Raw genomic sequence first — 24,897 nt, forward strand, 5'->3', positions numbered from 1 at the left:
TCTCTTAATGCTGCTGTCTTCTTCACTTTTAAGTGAAAAAGACAGAAAAGAGGGGGGAAAAGTTTGACTCTTAATGAGGGAAGAAGTGAACTCTTTATGTTTGGAGTTGTTTATTTGAACGGATCCGTTGCATGCAGGACTTCTCATGTTAACATCTGATAAATGAGGCCTGACAGCTCGAGGAGACAGTGTTTAGATTTGCATTTCTGTGTGCCGATAAAAAGAGTCCCTGCTCGTCCTGTTTTTAAAGAGCAGTGCAGTGCTGCCCTCTAGTGGCGGTAACGAGAAGGTGCACTTTCTGCAGTTGGTACAATCTGAAGAGGAGACTTTTTAAATGCTGTTTTTTTTCCATAAAATCATGTCAAAAATTGTATTTTTTTATGATTTTGGGGTTACAAAATTCATCAGGGTTCCCACGTGTCCTGGAAAACCTGGAAAACAGTTGACCAGTTTTCCAGTACTGGAAAACATCTTGAAAATGGGAGAAAAAGTAATAAAAATGTAACTTGCATACTAATTTGGAACACAGTGTAAGCTTCAGGAGCCATTTAAGCATCCCTCAAAGTGACAGTGATACAAAAGAGGCTGTTCCTCATGGCTCTGTTTTTCCCCCCGTGCAGGTTTTTCTGCCCTCCTCCCTGCGTTTACCTGATGGGCAGCGGCTGGAAGAAAAAGAAGGAGCAGATGGAGCGAGACGGCTGCTCTGAGCAGGAGTCGCAGCCCTGCGCCTTCATCGGCATCGGAAACAGCGACCAAGAAATGCAGCAGCTCAACCTGGAGGGAAAGGTACGGACGACCACATGGACACTCTGTGAATCGCCTCACACACACCTTTACGTTTCTGTCTGAAAAGTAAAAACTGACTCTTTTGATTTCTCTGCAGAATTATTGCACAGCCAAAACCTTGTACATATCCGACTCTGACAAGAGAAAGCACTTCATGCTGTCCGTCAAGATGTTCTACGGCAACAGCGCTGACATCGGCGTCTTCCTCAGCAAGAGGATCAAAGTCATCTCCAAGCCTTCCAAAAAGAAGCAGTCCCTGAAAAACGCTGACCGTAAGTCTGACCGTAAGCTAAAGTGTCACTTACCCTTTTTTCATTGTCTTTTGAGTATGTTGTGGGGGTACTGATGAGTTCTGATGGGTGGATGTGGGCTGGAGGTGGAACCCCTTTAATGTTGATTTAAGAAAGTGGAAGCTTCGGGTCGGGTTTTTGGGATGTTTATAAAAAAAGGAACTCCTTAAAAGTGCTAAAATGTGTGGTTTTAAAAAAGTTGACTTCATTCTACTGATTTTTATTCTATTTAATTTTAAACATTATATTTATTTCGCTGTACTATTATTATTATTCATTCATAGTGTTATTATTATGGTATTACCATTTTCAGCCACTAGAGGGCGATGTAGCTTCACTTTAGTACATAGAACCTCAGTTAAATCCTGATAGCAATATGTCACATTTGGGTCACTGTGTAACCTGTGTTTGTATTTGTGTGTTCCTGTTCAGTGTGTATTGCATCAGGGACCAAGGTGGCACTCTTCAACCGGCTTCGGTCCCAAACGGTCAGCACGCGTTATCTCCACGTGGAGGGCGGCAACTTCCACGCCAGCTCCCAGCAGTGGGGCGCCTTCTACATCCACCTGTGTAAGAAACTCGCTCAGCTCCATCATCACAGTCAAGAATCTGCAGACACTTCAGATATACAGACTCCTGATTGGACAGCGTGTCTTTATTGTTTGATTCAAGTTGAACCCACGCTGTGTGACAGTAATTACACACCGACTCACGACGGATAAAAAAAAGAAAAGGGATTGATTGAATGTTGGGTATTGTTTGAAGAAAGTGTTCCTAACTTTGTGTTTCTTCTTCTTTGGTTTTTTCAGTGGATGATGAGGAGTCAGAAGGAGAAGAGTTCACTGTGAGAGACGGTTACATCCACTATGGTCAGACGGTCAAGCTGGTGTGCTCGGTCACCGGCATGGCGCTGCCAAGACTGGTAAAGACACACACCAATTTAAAGTTAAATGAAACGGCTGTGATGGCGTACACACTGTCCTGTAAATCTCACTAAATCTCGTGCGGTCAAACGGGACTTTAGAAGACACAAATAACTCCCCTCCTCGTCAGTTTGATTCTACGTTGTATAAAGTCTCAAGCTGTCGCCATGAATCAACAACTTTTTCCTCCTTTTTTGATCTCACTTTATTTTTTGTGTGTTTACGCTTGTCACTTCTTCTCTCAGCTTGTGGGAGGCAAGCTGATTGGCTATTCTTGGCTATGGTGTTTTTACTGTGGAGATCAGTGGAGCTAAAATCAGTCAGGGTATTTTATCAATCAATCAATCAGACATTATTATAGAGAGTTTGACATTGTAACACAAAGTGCTGTACATAAAGACAACTTAAAATAGATAAAGATCCCGCCCCCTGCCCCAAACCCACCCCACAATCCTAAGAAAACAATATACGAAAAAGAAGTTGCTGAACGAAGTGAGGAAACGCTCTGATGATATCTTAATGAGGAAACACTGGAGGTAAAATAAGATGTTAAAACTAAACACAGGAAATCAAAATCACCAAAATAAAATACATTTCTAAGATAATAAAACACTAAAATATTAAACCATTACAGGAAAATAAGGTGCTATACTTAAAATAAATAAATAAGTACATAAATAAATAAAGTAGAATAAAAGTGACTAAAATTTGAACTAGATAATAAATAAATAAATCTGTTAAGAGTAAAACTCAGTTAAAAGCAAGACTAAAAAGGTAGGTCTTGAGTTTGCTTTTAAAAATGTTTATGTTTATTGTAGTGTGGAACCCTAGTTTAGAAAAGAAGGGATGATTCCTTTTTGACTTTTTCTGGGATTACAGTAAATAGAACACCATGACTCAACAGAAATCACACTGGGATCCTTTAATACGACTCAAAGACACGTATATGTGCGACATGTCGGTCCCAGATTGTCACATATTTTTAATTTTTAGGGTTTTTCCGCTCTAGATTTGTGCCTTTCTTTGTTGCAGGATTAAAGTACACTGGAGCTGCTTTAAAAAAACTCAAAACAAAAAAAACTGTTAGTGTCCCCTGGAAACAATGATACATGAATGCTATGTGCCAAGCTCTGAATACATTCATAAAAATGCTGAATGTAAGCCAGGGGAAAGTGAAAAAAAGAAATAATCAAGAAATTAAATAAAGGGAACGTAACCGCCTTTATCTTTTTTAATCAGCGTTCTTCCTGTCACTCATCCCCCTGCCGATTTCTCTCATACTGTGGTTCTCTCCTCTCTACTGAGATTCTTTCTTGTTGGTACACCATTTTGGCTCAGGCGGTGAAGCGGACGTCCCGTGTGTAAAGGCTGTAGTCCCCTGCTGCATCTGTCCTGGGTTCAGCCCTCGGTCTTTGATTCATGTCTCTCCACAGCTGTCCTCACCAATCAAATCAAAACTGTCCAAAAATAAACCTTTTAAAAAATGCGTCTTCATCCCTCTCACTTGCTCTTTCCCCCGTCAGATCATCCGAAAAGTGGACAAACAGACGGCGCTGCTGGACGCCGACGACCCCGTCTCCCAGCTCCACAAGTGTGCCTTCTACCTGAAGGACACAGAACGCATGTACCTGTGCCTTTCCCAAGAAAGGATCATACAGTTTCAAGTGAGTGAAGCACATCCACACCCCTCCCGTCTTAAGGAGAAAGGTCTTAACGTGCTGTTATTAAAGGTCCTTTGTTCCCTCCTCTTCTAGGCCACTCCATGCCCAAAGGAACCAAACAAGGAGATGATCAACGACGGCGCCTCCTGGACAATCATCAGCACAGACAAGGCCGAATACACTTTCTACGAGGGCATGGGCCCCGTCCACTCGCCTGTCACCCCCGTGCCTGTGGTAGAGAGCTTACAGGTACAAAAGACGCCCCCTGATTGTAACAGTCCCACAGTGCAGTTTGAGACCAGCAGGATTCCTTAACACACTCTCTTTTTCACCTCAGCTAAACGGCGGAGGAGACGTCGCCATGCTGGAGCTGACGGGACAGAACTTCACTCCAAATCTGCGGGTCTGGTTCGGAGACGTAGAGGCGGAAACCATGTACAGGTTTGTCCACCATAACACTCGCTCTTCTTCTTCTCTTCTTCTTCTCATGCACACTGTAATTTACCAGCGTCCATGAAGGCATCTTTAAACATTTTTGGCCCAAATGAGATTCAATACATGCACAGACCTGCTCGATTATTTCCCTTTATTAGCATACAAATCGTCCATTACAGCTCATTTCTGGATGTGAGGAGTTATTATGAATCAAGTCACAGAGATGGATGAGCGTTGAGTTTAATGAATGTGCTCCAGACGTGAATATTTGAGTTATAAAGCTTTTAAATTGCTCTCCATCATGCATAACGCTGCAGATATCCAACGCACCACCATTCTTCTTTTCTCTTCTCAAACGCCATTGCCTCAGCGGTGCCTCTCTGAGATTTACGGCCTGATTAGTTTTATGTGTTTATCAGAGCCACCCAGCGAGCTGTGAAGCAGAGACAGAGGAGGACAGTCAGACCTCCCTGTCTGCACGACTGCAGACCTCTGAGATCATTCCTCTGATGTGCTTAAAAGATAGCTTTTTGGGGCATTTTGTTAAAGTGACAGTCGAGATACAGACAGGGAATGTGTTATTTTTATGATGGTTTATATTTAGTATCTGTTTAACATACCTTGTGTTAGATAAGTGCAGGTGGTGATGCAGCTTTGGTGCATTTAAAATTTTAGAAGACAAAATGAAGGTGAGAAAAAAGACAATTTTGACCATTAACATGGTTCCTATTGATTCTCCAGACATTATAAATACCAGTATATCTGGAATATAGGTTGCACCGGTTTATAAGACACAGTCTGCTTTGGAGCATCTCTCATGTGATCATTAAATGTGCAGTTTCTGTGCAGCTGTTTAGCTCTTTCTAGTACCATCTGTTTTTGCCGTATGGAGTATCCAATCCTGCTAGCCAAATCTACGCTAGTTGAGCTCAGCCAATGGGGATGTAGATTGTAGTGAGGCACGGAACAAAGACCAATTTGACCAAAATTCCACCACCCATCTGCCGCTCACTTTTTACCTTAAACTGAGGAGTCTTTTTAGTTCAGCTACTCAGTGGTATATCGTCATTTTCATGCATTGTGATGAGATGCAATGTGTTGCGTTGTGTTGCGTTGAGAGCGATGAGATGTGATGCAGTTTGATGTGATTAGACGAGGTGCGATTAGATGAGGTGCCATGAGAAGCGGTGCAATGAGATGACGTGCGATGTGATTAGATGAGGTGCGATGCAGTGAGATGAGGTGCGATGTGATTAGATGAGGTGCGATGCAGTGAGATGAGGTGCGATGAGAAGCGATGCAGTGAGATGAGGTGAGGTTCGATTAGATGAGGTGCGATGAGAAACTATGCAGTGAGATGAGGTGAAGTGTGATTAAATGAGGTGCGATGTGATTAGATGAGGTGCGATGGGATGAGATGAGGTGCAATGCAGTGACATGAGGTGGGATGAGGTGCGATTAGATGAGGTACGATGAGAAGCGATGCAGTGAGATGAGAAGCGATGCGATTAGATTAGATGAGGTGCAATGCAGTGAGATGAGGTGCGATGAGAAGCAATGCAGTTAGATGAGGTGCAATGCAGTGAGATGAGGGGCAATGAGAAGCAATGCAGTGAGATTAGGGATGATGCGATGAGTGCGATGAGATGAGGTGCGATGCAGAGAGATGAGTGCGATAAGATGAGTGCGATGCGATGGGTGTGATAATCAACTATATATATTTTAGCTAGCAGACAAAAATCAGAGTATATCTGTCTTTTGTTTGTTTGCTTATTTATTTATTTATTTATTTATTTATTTATTTACTTGAGAAAGTAAACTTGTTGTTAGTGAGATATTTGGTGCAGACCACCGCCTCAAATGTAAGTATTTGGGACTTTGTCTGAACAAGCCAAACAGAAAATGTTTGCAAATACCGATAAATCTGTGATGAGCCGATATCTACTGTTTGATATCAGCCAACAAATATATCTGTCAATTTATATTTAGTTATCAAACCTCCTCTGTCCTGGACTTTGATAACAGCATCATCACTTGTGTGTTGTCTTCCCTCTTTGTGTTTCTTCTTCTTCAGGTGTGCGGAGAGCATGCTGTGCGTGGTCCCCGACATCTCCGCCTTCCGCGAGGGCTGGCGCTGGGTGCGGCAGCCCGTCCAGGTCCCCGTCACGCTGGTTAGGAACGACGGCATCATCTACTCCACCACACTGACCTTCACCTACACGCCGGAGCCCGGGCCACGGCCGCACTGCAGCGCCGCCGGAGCCATCCTAAGGGCCGGAAACTCCACCCTGCTCACCAACAGCAGCCAGGAGACCGGCTCCGGCGTCTACGGCCCCAACAGCACCTCCAACGCGGGAGTCACGTCCTCGTCCTCCACCGCCGCAGCAGCAGCCGTGGTCTCCTAACGCACACCAGGGGGCGCCACAACACAATATGCCTTGAGAGGAAAAAAAACGTACCACAAGGTGTATGAAGACTATGGGAAATAATAAACAAAAACTGACTCACTCTAAAGTGCTGCGTTTGGAGTTTGGATACAAAGAAGCTGAAATTGGCGAGAGAAAGGAGCGGGGGAATATCTGAAGGAGGAGCGACATCACGACGTTGTCAGCTAATGGGAATACGCGTTTTTTTCAAAAAAGTGCTCCTTGCCACGCCCCCCTCTCCTGTGGTTACTTTAGGGACCTGCCTATCCAAGTTCTGGTGTTTGGAACAGAGAGAAGTTCCTGCAGGCTCAGAGCACCAGCACCTTTCTACAGAAAACCACAACAACAATACATCCAACGTGAACAAAAGAGTCTCTCGGAAGGAAAGCGTGTTTTTTTGTGTGCCACCCGAAGCCCCTCCCACTTTTTGTTTATAAGTATTCTGTTTGTTTTCTCTTCTTTTGCCTTCGTTCGTGGTTCCCTGACGGGGCGGCTGGATGTATTGTTGTTGGAGGGAGCGCGAGGATGCAGAGGGACACACAGAAAACGTGACGATGAGATAGTTTTTATGGACCAAGGATCTTGTATAAGCTTTAGTAAAGGTACATTTTTCTCCATACCTTTTTTGTATTAAACATATAGTACACTTTTGTTACCAAATAGTTTCTATTCTTCCTCTGAGCTCGGGCTTTGTTTCCCCCTTTTTTCGAGGTCCAAAACCCCAGCCTGTATGTTATTGCGACCTTACAAAAAAACGCCTGCTTTTTCAGTCTTCGGATTGAACTGTTTCTTGTTTCATTTTTGATACTCTTTGCTTCTTCTGTTAGGAAAAAACAAATCTGAAGTCTGGGTTGTTTATTTACGTAAGCAAAGTTTTTTTTTGTTTTGGTTTTTTTTAAATGGGGAATAACCTCAGAGGGCCTATGTGTTATCATTGGTTTTTTATGAAGTCTTTAAAAAGAAAAGCTTTAAGCAACGCCTCTGCCTTGCCTGCAATACTCTATGTGCGCTACGTCTCCTTACACACATCAGTACATCTCACACGGAGCGACGTCTGCAGAAAAACGTCAGAACTTAGACTTCCACCGTTACAAAAACTCGTCATTTAAATGTACTTCAAAGATAGCCTTAGTACTGTACTCTCTTACTGCGCTCACAGTCGGACCGGTCACATATCTACAGTTCTATCTGTCTCTCTATTGGTCACTGCTAACGTATCAGCTAACGTGGTGAAACTTAGCGAGGTGTCTTCCAGTGTGTGCTGTACTTCTGCTGGCATTTAACTCCAAAAATAGACTTTTCAATTTGATGTGGCCTTACCGATAACTTCAAATACAACCACACGAAAAAAAAGCAACCACACTTCATGTTTTCGTATATCTGCTGTTTACTCACCGTGGAAGAACCTGTGCATAGCACAAAACAAGCTAACGCCTCGCTTCTTATCACAGGAGCTCCGCCGTGTCCGAGCTCACCGCTGCGTCTCCACGCTAAAGCAGCCTTCTGAAGGACGTCTACGCCTTCTTCTACTTATCTTCTTCTTCTTCTTCTTCTCCTTCTGTGGTGTACAAGTACAAATTACGCCTGTCGTTTTTTAATCTCATGGGGGTGCCCAGCACCTTTTCACTTTTGGTACAACGTCTCACGAGCGCTGTAGAAGCTCCTTTCAGCCTTCTTTTTTAAAAAACAAACAACAAAAAAAAGGATCTCCTGTGTTTTTTATTCTCTTTGCAGAAAAAAAAAAAAGCGTGTGTACATTGTTGAACTCACTGTCCGAGTTAGTTGCACTCATCCGTATCCATCGCAACCCGCTGCGTCTCCTGTAGGAGCATAAAAGGCCTTCTAAATGTGTATTATCGAAGACGTGCATTTCTCCGAACATAACAGCAATATTGTACAGGTTAGTTCATCGTCCTTGTCCGCCTGAGCACGAGTTCACCAGCCAGCAAATCTGTATGTGTATGTGTGAGTGTGTGTTTGTGTGCGTGAGTGTCATATGTAGTTGCTGCGATGGAACATCGAGTCAGACTCGCTCCATTTTTTTTCAAAGTGCGCTCTCCAAAACAAAAAACGAAGAAAAACCCCGGAGACTCCTGGAGGGTTTTTCCGTCTTCCACCTCGATCCAAATGTCTGCTAATTTTGGATAAACATTCAAAGGCAATACTTGTGAATTGAAAGTATTACAGTACGACTGTAAACACACCCGGGGAAACATAAAGAACAACAATACTGTAACTTGAATGTCTGCTTGATGAAGTATTTTCTTCTTTCAAACAAAAACCCTTGAAATAGGAACAAAAAGGATTCGTTTGCACCCTTTCACGATAAAAAAAAGACCCCGCCCACCTGTCAGTCATTAATGTTAAATGTTTTATATTGTAATATTGATATTTTTTAAATTATTGGTACAAAGTCTCCCCTTGTCTTATGTCGAATAAAAAAAAAAGAAAGTGCATTATCGCCCGTGCTGCCTAGGTTGGCCTGGGAGTGTATTTTTTTAAAAAGAGGCCACTTCTCGTCTATCCTGGAAAAACCCGCGGAGGAGGATGTCGGTGCTGCAGCGACAAGTGTAGCATCCAATAAAAGTTTGCGCTTCTTCCTGATCCCTTTACTCTGCAGGATGGAGGTCACAAAATCTTAACTGTAGATTTCTAAGTGTTGTTTTTCTCTGTGTTTACTAGCTCTCAATGAAGCGCGTTTTTAACAAAGCCTCTGCATTAGCATCACACGCACCCCGCTCACCCCTCCCTTCCCTCCCCTCTCCTCCCCCTGCCTGTCCTCCCCTTGCTTTCCCTAGAGCTCGGATATTTTTGGGTTTTTGTTTACACGTCCAGACGCCTCTTTACCCCCCCCCCACCCTCTCTCCTCCTCTCCCCTTGATCCTACCTCCCTTCTCTGCCTCTTCATCATCTCCTCATGCGAGTCTGAACAGAGCGGCTCGGTCACATCCCGCTCGAGCTAATAAAGGGGTCGATGCATGCTGTTGAGAAAAAAAATGTGTCGCCTTGACAATCTGAGCTGGTTTACAGTTTATGTGTCTCTTAAAAAAAGCTCTTCTGTTTTAAGAGATCGGGAGGATACAGAAAAAAAAATGGTCAGAAAATGTTACTTCTCAAAAACACGCGATATTAACCTAGCGGCAAAGACTGCGCTATCATGTTCGCGATGCTAATCCGTTTTCTTTCTTGTTTGTGTCTGGTCATATTTTTGCTCTTCCAAAAGCAGCTGTTTTTCTTTTGTGTTTGTTTTTTTTTATAATAATGAGCTCTGAACAATGTATGTATCCTCTAATATGCCAAATGTCTTTTTATAATGTAGTTTTCATGCACTGCTAAACAAAAACAGGGCAGAGTGAGAGGCAGCTTTAAACGAATAAAAAAAGGAGTGTGGAGCCCTTCTCTGTCGCACTCAGCCTTACTTCTCCTTAAGACTATGTGGCTGTTTGCACTACAGAGCGCTAACCTTTCTCTTTTTTTCTCTCACACATTTCATCCTCACTCTTTATCGCTCATGTTTATGTTTGTACATTTGGAGTCCCCCCCCCCCCCCACCCCTTCTGCCTCCTTTCTTTTGTTTTTTAACACGCAGCCTGTTATGCTAGCTTTGCTACAGTTGGATCACTCTCTTTTTCGTTCCTCCTCCTCTTCACTCTCTTTCACTCTCACTGTATCTGTGTATTATTCTAGTAAATGGTAAGCAGAGGTGTCATTGTGGTAGTTATACTCAGTGCTCAAAGGGTTGCTGATGGTAGAAACCTGTGCCGTTTGTAACATTTAGCAATAAAAAACAAAGGGGACGGTGTTCTGTTTTTTTTTTTTTTATAACATAAAGTTAGTTTTGTTTTTGTACATATTGCAGCTCCAGATCATGCTCAAAAATCTGTATGTCATTAAAAGAAGAAAAAAAGGAGAAAAAAACTTGCAATATTGGCATAAAAATGAGAAATAAAAAGTGATATAAAATCTTACTCTGTGTTACGTTTTTAATAAGAAGTGACATTTTTTTTTTTACATGTTACCAAATAATTCGAGATTTATATACATAACCACGATATGACAGAGTATTAGGGTCACAGTGGAAAAGTAATTTGAGATTTCGAGAATCAAGTCGTAATGCTATAGGAAGACATTTGTAAGAAAATATAGTTGTAATCGTGCCAGAAAAACGTCAAGAGAATGAAGTCGTAATTTTATGAGAAATTGTCAAAAGAAGATACTTTTTTTGATTTTACAAGAATGAATTGTTAATTTAAAAGAAAAAAGTTGCAAGAGAATAAAGTTTTTTACAAGACAAAAGTTGTACGAGAATTAAATCCGAACTTTATGAGAAAAAGTAGCAAGACAATAAAGTTCTAATTTTGCAAGAAAAACGTCAAGAGAATGAAGTCTTTGTTTTATGAGAAATTGTCAAAAGAAGATAAATTTTTAATTTTACAAGAACGAATTGTTCATTTAAAAGAAAAAAAGTTGCAAGAGAATAAAGTTGTAATTTTATGAGAAAAGTTGTACGAGAATGGATTTTTTTGAGAAAAAGTAGCAAGACAATAAAGTTCTAATTTTGCAAGAAATCGTGAAGAAAATTAAGTCGTAATTTTACGAGAAAAAAGTTGTACGAGAATGAAGTTGGAATTTTCTGAGAAAGAGTAGCAAGACAATAAAGTTGTAATTTTGCAAGAAAAACTTCAAGAAAATGAACACTGAAGCCACTAGTCCAACAGCGCCTCAGAATTGTAGATTTAAGAGAAAAAAGTTGCAAGAGAACAAAGTTGTAATATTCAAGGAAAAAGTAGTATGAGAGCAAAGCTGTAAATTCCCGAAAAGTTGTAGTCTGACAAAGAAGTTGTAATTTTACAAGAAAAATGACGTACGAAATTTAAGTAACAATTTTACGAGAAAAAGTCTTCAGGCAAGAAGACATTTTGTAAGAAAATAAAGTTGTAATCGTGCCAGAAAAATGTCAAGAGAATGAAGTCGTAATTTTATGAGAAATTGTCAAAAGAAAATAAGTATTTAATTTTACAAGAATGAATTGTTAATTTAAAGGAAAAAAGTTGCAAGACGATAAAGTTGTAATTTTGCAAGAAAAACCTCAAGAGATTGAAGTAGTCATTTTTTTTATAAGAAAATGTCAAAAGAAGATAAGGTTGTAAAGAGGCAGGATATGTGAGGAGCAGAGGGTGGGGGGCTGTGACAAGGACTATAGCTGTACATGGGGCGCACACTTAAGCCGCTAGTCCAACAGCGCCCAAGAATTGTAGATTTAAGAGAAAAAAGTTACAAGAGAACGAGGTCGTAGTTACTCCACGAAAAAGTAGTAGGAGAACAAAGTTGTAAATTCCTGAAAGACAAGTTGTAGTCTGACAAAGAAGTTGTAATTTCACAAGAAAAATGTCGTACGAAATTTAAGTAACAATTTTACCAGAAAAAGTCTTTCAACAGGTAAGTTGTTTGACAAGAAGACATTTTGTAAGAGAATGAAGTTGTAATTATACGGGAAAGAAGTCGTAAGATAATGAAGTCATAATTTTATGTAGAAAAAAAAAAGTCACGTGAATAAAGTCATAAATTTACAGAAAAAAAGGTTTGACGAAAAAAAGTTGCAACTTGGCAATAAAAAATCTAAGAGAACAAAGTCGTAACTTTATAAGAAAATGTAAAAAAAAAAAAAAGACTTGATTTTTTTGAATGAAGTAGTAACATTTTGATCAAAGAAGAAAAAGAATTAAAATGTAAGATGTGAATAAACTAACAAGGTTTTTCCTTTTTCAGAATAGACTCAGTTTCTCTGTCGTCTCTTACAGCAGTATCACGTTAAACTGTGTTACAACTTGATTCTTGATATCTCAGAATTGTTCAAATTGTGTCATGTGACCCAAATACTCTGTCATCTCTTTACTTACGTATCCTTTCTGTGAATTGTGATATTTTGTTGATTGATTTTCTTCTTCTTCCCTCCAGTGACAGTGAACCGCCTCCCAGTGCCATTAGGGTGAAAGCAGGCAGGGCTTTTTGAGTCCAAAGCTTAAATGGTGCTCTTCTTCCAAAGAAGAAGTCCCAGCAGTTTCCCTGCTCTCTCTCCGTCCATTAAGGCCCTCTGTCCTTTTAGATCCACTTTTAATACAGCCATGAAAAGCTCCAAGGTACTCTTTCCAAGTCTTTCTTGGAACAGTTGCTGATTGAATTCGTCTTCGTACGTTAAAAGAGAGTTCAGCCGTGTTTATGCACGGAAAGAAAAACCCTATGATATTCCTAGAACAACATTCAGATGTAAAAAGTCACTGAGATTACATTCAGTCCTTTGTTCAAGACAACTTTCAACAGAATAGGCACATTTTCATACACTAAATACAAAATTCTAAATAAAAGTACAAATTTATACAACAGTATGCAAACGAGAAGTAAGTGCTACGTAAATGTTGCTAAGATTTAGTGGAAATCAGGTGAGTAATGACGGTAAATTACTCTTTGAAGTCAGAGGATACAGGTGGAAAAAGTCTCACTGACCGATAAGGCCTTTCTCTTTTACCAAGGTACAAACACACCCACACAAAAGCACACACAGTGGGTCAAGGACAGGAGTGGTTTTGTTTGTGCACTTAAGACTGTTTTGAAGCTGCCGGGTACAGATAACTGCAGTGTGACAGGAGCTCAATGCTGAACATAGCAAATAAAAGTGTTTAAAAATGCTGAAAATAAATTCAAAAACATACCAGCCTTAGTTCATTTTTTAGCTATGACTGCAAACTATTAAGAGTTAACCTTTCATTAAAAATGTTTCCCACAAATTCATGACAGCCAGTGTTTTGCTGTTATTTTAATCAAGAGAAAAAAGTAGTGGTATTCTGTGTAATCCTAATGAAGTGAGAAAAAAATTGTGCTAATTTGCGGCCTCATAGCTTAATATGGAGTAGCAATTAGCTTAGCCTAGCATACGCAGCAACATTGCACATACACATCAGGTTCTTCTGAAGCCAGGTATGAGTAAGAGAAACAAATGAAAAACTAATGGTTGGCTGCAAAGAAATAATGATAATCAACAAAAAACTAATATAAGCACAGACTGTCGTCATTAGCGTATAGTCCAAACATATATACTTTTTTATATATGTATTTGGATATGCTGATCCCCTAACAGAGGAGAACAAGGTCAGTTATTACAGCCAACTAGGGGGGTCCTGCTCGCCCTGTCTAACTTGCATAACCACCCGTTCACTACACATTAGGCCAGAGATTTACTTTCACTGTAGTCTTGCGTTTTTTTTTCTTTTCTGTTTTTTTCCTATTGAAATAATTTATAGAAAATAACATAACAGTTCAACCCATGACCTCAAGTTTCTCATAAGTTTAGTAATGACTTTTGTAAGCTAATGTAACGATAAGAGTAAAAAGTGTGACGGTACGGAAGAGGATCAGGGCCAAAAAAAAAAAAAAATGAAGGTCCCTTTTTTTATTATTATTATTATTATTATGAGAAAAAAGTCATAATTTTGAGATTAAAGTCAGAATTCTGAGATTAAGGAACTATTACTTTAATCTCAGAATTATGACTTTTTTTTCTGAAATTAAGGAATTCTGACTATTTCTCAAAATTCTGATTATATCGGAGTTCTGACTTTGATCTCAGAATTCTGACTTTAATCCAAGAATTTGACTTTTTTCTCAGAATTCTGACTTTAATCTCGGAATTCCGGCTTTAATGTCAGAATTTTGACATTAATTTCAGAATTCTGACTTTTTTATGAGATTAAGGAATTCTTACTTTTTTCTCAGAACTCTAACTTTAATCTCAGAACTCTGACTTTAATCTCAGAACTCTGAATTCAATCTCAGAATTCTAACTTTAATCTCAGAATTTTGACTTTAATCTCAGAATTCTGACTTTTTCTCAGAATTCTTACTGTAATCTCAGAATAATAATAATTTTAAAAAAAAATTGACCTTAATTTTTTTTTTTTTCAGTGGCCCTAATCCTCTTCCGTAGTGACGACAACCCCCCTTCTCCTTTTTTTTCCGCCCAGAATAGACATGTCAATCAATATTGGATTGAAGAGTCCTTGCACAGCTAGACAAGGAGTTACAAATAGCTGAGATAAAGACACACTAAAGGAGAGTTTATGAATGGTAAGCTGATTATTTTTCTTCTTTCCTTCAGGGCTCTATGTGACCAGACAAGAACCTGGACTCTGCAAGCTACTGGGGACATCAAAGTGTGCTGTGACTACACTGTAAGTACAGAAGTTCTGGTAACTATTGCACTAATGTCATGTCACGCTGAAAACGAAAGCAGTGTAGCTGCTCTATAAGTCATCATATAAGCTCTAAGAGGCCTTTGCCTTGTTTGCAAGCTTGAGCACTAGCAAGCACACACACTTGTAACTATCCAGTTTAAGTGAGTTCACTCCAGGCTGAAGCTCGGATCCCAGTGTAGGTAAAGCGTGTGCTGGTTCCACTTGGCGATGTATGACCATTCTGCTCATTGGTCTTCCCCCCTGCTTTAAATCTGCCCCCTTCCCCTTTTACTGTTCCAGTTACAGTTGACCTCCCCGCACCGCCGCTCTCTCCACCGCGACTCCTCAAACAGCTGCAGCAGGTGAATGTAGCCAGCATGCCTTGACGGAAACGCTTGTTCATGAAGCAGTAGATGATGGGGTTGACACAGGCCGAGGTGTAGGAGAGCAGGTGGATGAAGGAGATGGGTGCGCCGGTTAAGCGGTAGGCCGAGCGCCGGTCGAATGCCTGCCATGCGTTGACCACAAAGATAGGTGTCCAGCAGATGAAGAAAAGGAAGACAATGACCAGAAGCATGCGGATCACGCGCTTCTTGGCCATGAGGTTTGCTGTGGAGCTGCTACCACACACTCTGCCCATCATGGGCTGGCTGCTGGAGCTGGGGACGTTGCTTGCGATGTTTTTTTTTTTAGTCTGCTGGAGATAACAGCCATCACTGTCCCCGGTTTTGATGCTGCTCGTGCTGGATTGTCTCTCTGTCAGGGGAGAGGATGTAAGAAGATAAGTGAAAAGGAGCAGTTTTATCAGCATGAAAAAATAAAACAAATATGCAATGACAACCTGGAAGCGGGCTAAATTCATGAACTTATCATACAATATCACCCTATATAGAATCATAAAATATCACATCACACCAATTTGTATCACATCGTATCATGTGAAATGGTATCACATGCTATTATATCGTATGGTATGGTATTGTGTAATAACTTATCACATTGTTTCAAACTGTATCGAATCATATCTTACAGTATCATAGCATGCTGTATTATAATGTAACTTAAAGTAACGTAATATAACTAAATGATGGTGATGTATGGTATGGTGATGTTTCACATCATAAAGTATCAATTCATCACGTATCAATTCGTCTTGTATCACATCGTAACATATCACATCATAACGAATCAATTTGTAACGTATCAATTTGTAATGTATCACATCGTAACATATTGTAACTTGTCTTATCGTAACGCATTGCATCGTAATGAATCTTATCATATCCTAACTATTGCAACGTATAGCATTACAACATATTGCATCGTATCGCAACATATCGAATCATAATATATCACATCATTATGTATCGAATTGTAACGTATCCAACGTAACAAATCACATCGTAACATATCACATCGTAATGTATCACATCGTAACATATCACATCGTAATGTACCACATCGTAACATATCACATCGTATCGCATCGTAAAGTATCGCATCGTAATGTATCGAATCGCATCGTAACGTATCACATCGTAACGTATCACATCGTAACGTATCACATCGTAACGTATCACATCGTATCGCATCGTAAAGTATCGAATCGCATCGCAACGTATCACATTGTAACATATCACATCTTAACATATTACATCGTAATGTATCACATTGTAATGTATCCAACGTAACATATCACATCGTAACATATCACATCGTAACATATCACATCGTAACGTATCACATCGTAACGTATCACATCGTAACGTATCACATTGAAACGTATCACATCGTAACGTATCACATCGTAACGTATCACATTGAAACGTATCACATCGTATCGCATAGTAAAGTATCGAATCGCATCGCAACGTATCACATTGTAACATATCACATCTTAACATATCACATCTTAACATATTACATCGTAATGTATCACATTGTAACGTATCACATCGTAACGTATCACATCGTAACGTATCACATCATAACGTATCACATTGAATCACATCGTAACATATCGCATCTTAATGTATCGAATCACATTGTAACGTATCGCATCGTAACGTATCACATCGTAACGTATCGCATCGTAACGTATCGCATCGTTACGTATCACATCGTAACGTATCACATCGTAACGTATCACATCATAACGTATTGCATCGTAACGTATCACATCGTAACGTATCACATCGTAACGTATCACATCGTAACGTATCACATCGTAACGTATCACATCGTAACGTATCACATCGTATTGCATCGTAAAGTATCGAATTTCATCTTAACGTATCACATTGTAACATGTCACATCATAACGAATCACATCGTAACGAATCACATCGTAACGAATCACATCGTAACGTATCACATCGTAACATATCGCATCGTAACGTATCACATCGTAACGTATCACATCGTAACGTATCGCATCGTTACGAATCACATCGTAACGAATCACATCGTAACAAATCACATTGTAACGTATCACATCGTAACGTATCGCATCGTAACGAATCACATCGTAACGTATCACATCGTATCATATTGTGTCTGTCGTACTGTATTGATTTATTTTGTATCTAATTGTTCTGTATTGGTTTGTATTATATCATATCTTATTGTATTGTTTTGTTTTTATTCGTCTCGTTTTTCATCATACCGTATATGACTTATTATTTTCTGTGCTAAAAACGTTCTCTTGTCTAAAAAAAGTGTTCAAGAACACATCAGGAAGCTAAATGACATTTTCTGTTCCTTCCAACTAAACTTGTCCACTGTAATATATTTGGAGACAGGTCCACTGACTGGCTCACTTGAGCATCAAATGTTTATCAATCTGCAGCTGAAAATAGTCTCAAAGAAAATCACCTGCTTCTACTGTCTTAGGAAAGTATCACTCTTTTCTTTTACCTTCAGATGTTTTTATAAAAATATACCGCATGTGGTCAATAATAGACTTTTGCTCTTTTTATGGGAAAAAATCTAAATGACCATCTTCTGAAAGAAAAATATATCTTATACCTCTGGTGGATTTCCTGTTCGATAACTCAAACTTGATGCCCCGGTACAGCTCCAGGGAGATGAGTCCATAGGCTGTCATCATGACGATCCCCGGGATTAGGAAGAGCAGCAGCAACAGGGAAACATACCTGCAAGGGGCGAATTTGGGAATGTAAGCTGATGCATCTAATTAAAACCAACCCTAGAGCCAACTGTTGTGCTAATATTAGAAACATCTGCCCTTGAATTTGGAATAATATCAGAAGACATTTCTTGTTTTCAGTGTATTGTAACTGAAATATACTTTTAACCCAGTCTGAAATAGTACTGTCGTCAACCTGTTGGCTAGAGTGAACCAGCCTTGTTGAAAGAAAGGATTTGAAATTGTGTGCTTTTATTTTGAAGGGTCAAGTCTGTCATTCTTGAGGTTTATCCCAAGTGACCGTCTCTCGCCAGCTGCACCAGACACAGAAAATCCATAAAGGAGCCATCTGAGTGTGAAGACACCCCACTGGGGAAGAACAGGTATGATGACGCTTTCTATTGCACTTATGTTCAGCTCACCAGGACTGCTGGATGACATCATTGGGCCAGACCAGGCGACACATGTGGCCCGTGCTGTTGTTGAGGCGGGTGAAAGGCTTGAGGGTGCTCGAGATGGGATAAGGCAGCATGAGGATGAAGGATACCACCCAAGTGGCGGTGATGACTTTGGCAGCGTGGGATTTAGTCTGCCACGTTCTGGAGGTCAGTGGGTTGCAAATGGCGCTGTATCGCTCCAGGGAGATGGCGACCAGGTTAAATGTGGAAACACTTACAGAGACACCTGCACGGATGAAAATCCCACAATAGACAAAAGGTAGTATGTTAGTGTTGAGCACTGATTTGTTTCTCACAGTTGTTTAAAAATGGACACAGAATACCTTATAAAGCCTTTTAAACAACTAAATGACTGCAAATGACTTATGCAGTTTCTGAAAAAATATATAACCCAATATAATTTTTTGATGAGAACTCGAAAAGGATCAACACAACTCTACCTGAATGATAAGTTTGAAGGTAAAATCAGAAGATGATTAGCCTAGCTTAGCATAAGATTTGAAAATGTGGTCAACCGAAGGTACAAAACACTAACACTTCTAACACTCACTAAAGTTACAGCTTGTTTATAATTCCAAAAACTACATTTAGGACAACTCTGCAGTTGTTAAGCTAATCTAGCTGGCATCTAGCTAGCTTAACTTCACTGCTCACAGCGAGTGTGGTACCGATCTCCTCATCTAACTCTTGGCCAGAAAGTGGTTCTGAATGTTTCACTGGGACCATTAATACTTCCAGACAATAAATACTGCAGCCATAGACTGTATAAATAATGGACGTAGTATCTGTGACGTCACCCATCTGTTCCTGAGCCAGTCGATGCCGGCAGCCATATTGGAAATGCCGAGCTCAACCAGGCAGAGTGTGACGTAAAGAGGCGGGGTTTGAGCCTCCGAGCCAACAGCTATGTGTTCCCGTCCGGGAGTCAAGTCAGTCATGTCCTTATTTGGGCAAAAACTTGTAATCTTAATATCTTCTGAAAAAAATTCACCCCCCGTACAATGTGTGCCGGTAGAGAGATTAGCTACGTAGAGCCAAGCCATTTTTTGAACCAGGCTGTAAACATGTTTATTAATGCTGCAAAGATCGTCTTTTTTGAATTGCTGTGTATGTGGTTTCCAGTGTTTCTGCAGCCAGCCTCAAGTGGATTCTCGATGAATTTCAGTTTGTAACACTTCTGCATGGGCTTCATAGTTTGACACCGGAGGTTGCCGCTTGACTGCAGCACAAAATTCCCTTCAGTGAGGACTTTATTGAAAACACAAATAAACCGATGTAAAACAAGAAGGCATTTAGCCTAGCTTAGCATAAAGTTGGGAAATTGTGAGAGAGCTAGCACCAGCAAAGAAAATCCTCAGCTGGTGATTATTTGGATTTCAAGGAACTGAACTAGTAAATTAGGCAAATACACGTGGTAATATTTTCACAGTATATGCTAAGCCCAAGCTATCTGGCACCTTGCTGTAGTTTCATATTTACCAGAACCACGTTAATGTGTGTCTTATTTTCGGTTTAAGAGTTTCAAATTCTATTGTTCACAATTGAACGAAGTAAATGTATACTCAGGTTAGATTCTTCTTCACCTGAGTTCTTCTCCTTCAGCTTTATGCTGACTCACACTCAGGAGGGTCAGCATCCTCTCAACATGTCACTGCGTTGACTTCACTGTCTGTGATGCTGTGGCACATTAATACTTTGTCACATTAAATTCAACTGCCGAGGAGTGACATACACATCCTGAGCTCCCTAATACCAAATCAGCTTTATACACACACGCACACACACACACACACACACACAGTGACAACAACAAGACGAGCTAAAAATAGAAATACAAATGATCACATCACACAATCTGAAAGGAGCAACACATAAACAGATAAACACAAGGATAAATGAGCTAATAACCGGGTAAGCAGCACTCTGATATCACTGCTCGACTACAGGAAGTGCAGAATACAATGAAAATTTGATTTCCTGGCAGGGATGTAATTGAATGAAAATGAAATATTAGTAAAGTTGTACAATTTGTATGACATCTTGTTACAAATGTATGTCTGAAGTTCAGTGATTACCTTATGATTCCCTTAAAACATTTTTGAGCGTTATGCTATGCAGAGTATTTTTCTTATCAGCTTTAATCTTCCAAAAAAAAATTATTTTCCTTTTTCTTTACATACAAATCCATAGTTATAACCACAAGAATAAATTGTTTATTTCAAAACTCAAACTATTTGACACAAAAAGTCTAACCACCCTAGTAACCCTCACCTCGCTGTTTGATGGTCTGCCCATGGACAACATGAAACATGAATAGTACCACAGCCAACCCCAGTGAAACCAGAACTTTTAGAGTTCCCCCTGTTGACTGCCTGCTGTATAGGTCTTAAAGCCTGCCTCCTCCATGTTAACAGATGGAACATGAGTCAAACCAGAAAATAGCTAATTAAGTTTTCTCAAACATGCTTTCAGTCATGATACTTCGTTCTCATCATGGTGATTTATGTGCAAGTGCAACTTTATGGAAAAGTTTCCTCCTAATTACTTATTTGATGTCAAAAAGATGATTGACTGACAGGTCTGTTGACAAATGAGGCTCCTGCAGTTTTCATTACTGGATAAGCCAGGAGATGGAATCTGATTCAGCAGTTAAGCAGATTTAAATGTTCTCTTTTGAGTTAACTTTCAAAGTTTCAAGTTATCTTGAAAAAGGTATTTTAATCTTAATGGGGCCACCTGGTTAAATAAATAAAATTTAAATGAAAAAGTACAAGAATGTAACATTTTCTGGTTTCTTTTACATTACAAGTTCTGTTTCTTAGCAGAATTTGTGGCCATGGTAGGTGTGTTTGTTTTGATTAGGAATCAGTACCGGCCCGATGGACATACTCAGCACTAAAACTGTTGATAAACCCAGTTAGTAAAGCAAAATGGGGAATCTAAGGGCCAAAAAAGGGAGTTTGAGAGTTGGTGGAGACCAAAATAAGATCAAAAAGTGTGTGAAATTGGGCGTGGACTTAGCCTACTGGTTAAGTTGCACACCCATGTCGCGGGCAGCCTTGGTTCGAATCCAGCCTGCAGCCTCTTTCCTGCATGTCATTCCCCCACTCTCTCCCAGTTTCCTACACTATCCACTGTCCTCTCCTCTATCAACAAAAGTGTATAAGCCAAAAAAAATAACCTTTTAAAAAAAAAAAAAAGTGTGTGAAATCAAACTTGCAAAAAGTAACACAGATTACTATTGACACTGCAGAATGTATACATAGGCATCTTGTTACTCATGGTGGTTACATATAATATATCCGTCTGCATATTCAAACCATACTGGATTGACATGAGGGATATCAAACTCTCCAAACAAAGAATCCTGCGCAGGGAAGCTCTCAAAATTAAAGCAAAAATAAAAAAAACACTCTAACAGTTCTATTAACCTCAATCATGTTGGTTCCAAACTGATTTGGATTTGCACACATTCATTATATGCTTTGCTTTGTTCCCTTAATGTCAAATGATAACAACATTTAAATATGGCTGAGCTGATAAACCCTGGAATAATTCACAAATGAGCAGGAAACAACAGACTGGGTTGCACAATAAAAGGAAATAAAGGAGCGAGAAAAACTGAACTGTTGCTTTGAATTCGGCCTCAGGTAGAGCTACCCTTTCTGACAACACATGTTTCCTTTAACCGAGGTGGTTTATTTTTAGCCCAGGCTCATTAAACCAAAGGAGCATTTGAACATGCGGAGGAATGAATCTTTCACAAAACGGCCTAAGACGACTTCAGTTATTGTCTCCAACTTGAAATACAATGACCAGCACAAAAAAATATGAATTTTTGGGTAGAGTTTTCTTTTTAACTGGGTATGTGATCAGTCCTGGAAAAGAAGGAATAATAAAATAGAAAGAAAGGAGTAAAATAAAATATCTGCCTTGTGAATCTGCAAAATTTGGGGGTGTGTACAAGCAGATTTGGGACCCGTATGCCTCAATTTAAAGACCCCCAGACGCCTCAAATAGAAGTTATCTGTTTGAACCCCTCACCCATGAAGTACATGACCAGCTTGCAGATCCCGGTGCCGAAGATGAAGTCCCTCATGAGGTTGGGGATGAGTGTGAAGGGGATGCAGACCAGAGACACCATCAGGTCGCTGATGGACAAGGACAGCAGGAACAAGTTTGTGACTGTCCTCATGCGTCTGTTCCTCACCAGGACGGCGATGATAAGACTGTTTCCCAGGACGCTGAGGAGGAAGATGAGGCTGTAGAGGACGATTCTCACCGTCTGGTTGATATCTAAGAGGAGTTCATACGGGGACACAAAGGGAGAGTATTGGAACTCAAAAAATGTGACCTTTTTGATTCATTCTTAGAAAAATGTGAACTCCTTGGGTAAAATATTTCCCTTCTCTATTTCTTGTGTTCCGTATAACAATAAAAGCTTTAAAAAAAATCCTTATTTTGTAATTTTAACAGCAAAAATGCGCAAATTCGTCCCATTAAAATTCTCTATCCCGTAGCTATAAATTGCGTAATGCCGTTCCTTTTCACTTGACATTGGCAGTCCAAGAGTGCAGTGACAACATATGTGTCACCACTAACATGACACACTGCGTTAGCTTTCTGGAGGACTTGGGCCATGTGCGTAATGCGCACTGACGCACGAAGAATGCCCAAAGCAGCCGCTCTTTTTGTAGATACTGTAGAGAAATTGAAGTTGGAGCGTGGTTACCATCCAACTCTGGGGATGATCTACTGATGTTTTACAGTACTAGATATGAATATTAAATAAATGAAATGTACCTTTTGGTTCGGGTGACGGATCCTGCTCGCTCTCGCACTCCGAAATATTCTTGATCCCCAAATTACATAAAATCTTGTTCAGGTCAGTTGAGTTGAAGATATCAGGCGGTGTGAACGTCTCCATTTCGCTTTCTCTGCTACAGCCTCAAGTCAAGTCAGGCATCTGTGCAGAACTCGTCATAATCTTGGATGAGAAATGAAAAATATATACTCCAAAAAAAGGATGAAAGATCGAAATTGTATCTTTTATCTTGGCAGATTTGTGAAAAATAAATAATTTTCTCTAAGTTCCCGTGCGCTCCCGGTGTGATGTGGTGCGCTCTTCTAGTGCTCAGCATTTCTGCAGACAGCATGTGAACCGGTCAGTCTCGCTCCGCCCGCCTTTCAAGCTCGTGCAAGTCAGCATAAATACCCCCCCTCCCTTTATTAGTCAAAGAGTGCTGTCATATTCAAGAGGTTCATATCTGACTTGAGAGAAGCACGAAAGACACACGGTGACATCACTGCATAACTAACATCAAAGTGCACAACTGATGTTAAAGTGCAAAACTAACATTAAGGCGCATACATGACTTAAAGGTGCATGAGTGACCCTCAGGTTTGCATTACTGACATTATGCTTAAGGAATTTTAAAATGCAAAACTGACAAGGTAAACAACATTTATAATAGCCTACACATAAATGTGTTTAGCTGGGAAGGTGCAAAAAATTTGATCAAGAGCAAACTGACTATCAGGTGCTGAACTAATGTCAGAAACATAGCAAACATTAGGTGCATATTTAGATCTGTGGTGCATAACTGGGATTACGGTGCAACACTGGCTATAAGGTGCAGAACCAACATTTAGGTGCATTGCTGACGTTAGAATCATCAAAAGCATGATGGTGCATTTTGAAAAAAGAGGTGCATAATTGAAATAATGGTGCATAACTAACATAAAGGTGCATGGCTGACAGCGCGGCGCATTACTGACGTTAAGTGTATTAGAAACATTACAGTGCGTAACTTATAGGTGCAAAACGAACATGAAAATGCATAAACAACATTAAGGTGCATAACTGGGATCAAGGTGCAACATTGACTAATAGGTGCAGTATTAACTATTAGGTGCATGACTGACTTTATGGTGTAATTCTGACTTAAAACTCATTACTAACATCATAGTGTGTGACTAAAATAAATATTTTGACATTAGACGATGAGAAACACTCAGATGCGCAAGTGATTGTCAGCTGCATGACTGACATGTACATCCTTGACATCCTTTCTGTTCGAAAATGTATCAATTTTTCAGAAGCTTGTGAATCCTGGTTAGCTAAAGTTTGAAATGTTTATCAAGAAAATACGTGTTGTGTTGTGCATCTACTGTAGGCTATTTCTATCCATGTGTATGGTTCCCTCTGACCCACTTCAGAGGATGATATCACCAGCAGTGGCATCTCATGTCAGCATGTCAGCAGCAATATGGAGTCTCATTGACCATGCTGTAATTGTTCTGATGGCTGGAGAGTTAGGCTGTGTTCAGTGCCCAAAATAATATCAACTCCTATATTGTGGAGTCAGTCATATGTTGAGCTGCAGTGACTGGTGTGGCATGGAGAAGTTATTATACATTGTTGTTATATTTAGTACTACTGTAAGTATGTAAAATGTAATTATATAGCACAAGTTTATCACATTATTTACATTATAAGCTATGGTCAATGTGAGACAAGTACGGTGGCCCTGAGAGCTCAC

At 40.0% G+C, this 24,897-nt stretch overlaps 2 protein-coding genes and 1 long non-coding RNA gene across 4 annotated transcripts in view; 2 read left to right on the forward strand and 1 right to left on the reverse strand.

Annotated features, from left to right (window-relative positions):
• Nucleotides 1–10,489, forward strand: part of rbpjb (recombination signal binding protein for immunoglobulin kappa J region b) — a 70,288-nt gene extending 59,799 nt beyond the window's left edge. Inside the window, exons 4-11 of one of the 2 annotated variants that reach the window (XM_034676751.1) lie at nt 621–786; nt 884–1,058; nt 1,509–1,646; nt 1,886–1,998; nt 3,523–3,663; nt 3,754–3,909; nt 3,998–4,101; nt 6,170–10,489. In XM_034676751.1, coding sequence (XP_034532642.1) covers nt 621–786; nt 884–1,058; nt 1,509–1,646; nt 1,886–1,998; nt 3,523–3,663; nt 3,754–3,909; nt 3,998–4,101; nt 6,170–6,500 — 1,324 coding nt within the window. In that variant the 3' untranslated portion in view covers nt 6,501–10,489. Of the gene's footprint in view, nt 1–620; nt 787–883; nt 1,071–1,508; nt 1,647–1,885; nt 1,999–3,522; nt 3,664–3,753; nt 3,910–3,997; nt 4,102–6,169 lie in introns of both variants that reach the window. The other variant, XM_034676750.1, reaches the window with a different exon arrangement.
• Nucleotides 10,490–12,520: 2,031 nt separating this feature from the next.
• LOC117807131 lies at nt 12,521–15,589 on the forward strand. The gene is made up of 3 exons (XR_004629910.1): nt 12,521–12,661; nt 14,674–14,746; nt 15,050–15,589. It is a non-coding gene; the product is annotated as an uncharacterized LOC117807131 (long non-coding RNA).
• On the reverse strand, nt 14,531–23,478 carry cckar (cholecystokinin A receptor). Its single transcript, XM_034676201.1, has 5 exons — nt 23,159–23,478; nt 22,400–22,651; nt 18,320–18,581; nt 17,777–17,904; nt 14,531–15,505 (listed from the first exon to the last, which is right to left on the reverse strand). The coding sequence occupies exons 1-5, from the start codon at nt 23,280–23,282 to the stop codon at nt 14,907–14,909; spliced, it is 1,365 nt and encodes a 454-aa protein (XP_034532092.1). The 5' UTR covers nt 23,283–23,478; the 3' UTR covers nt 14,531–14,906.
• Between the last annotated feature and the right edge of the window lie 1,419 nt (nt 23,479–24,897).

This window comes from Notolabrus celidotus, chromosome 23 (genome assembly GCF_009762535.1).
Source record: "Notolabrus celidotus isolate fNotCel1 chromosome 23, fNotCel1.pri, whole genome shotgun sequence".
NCBI lineage: Eukaryota > Metazoa > Chordata > Actinopteri > Labriformes > Labridae > Notolabrus > Notolabrus celidotus.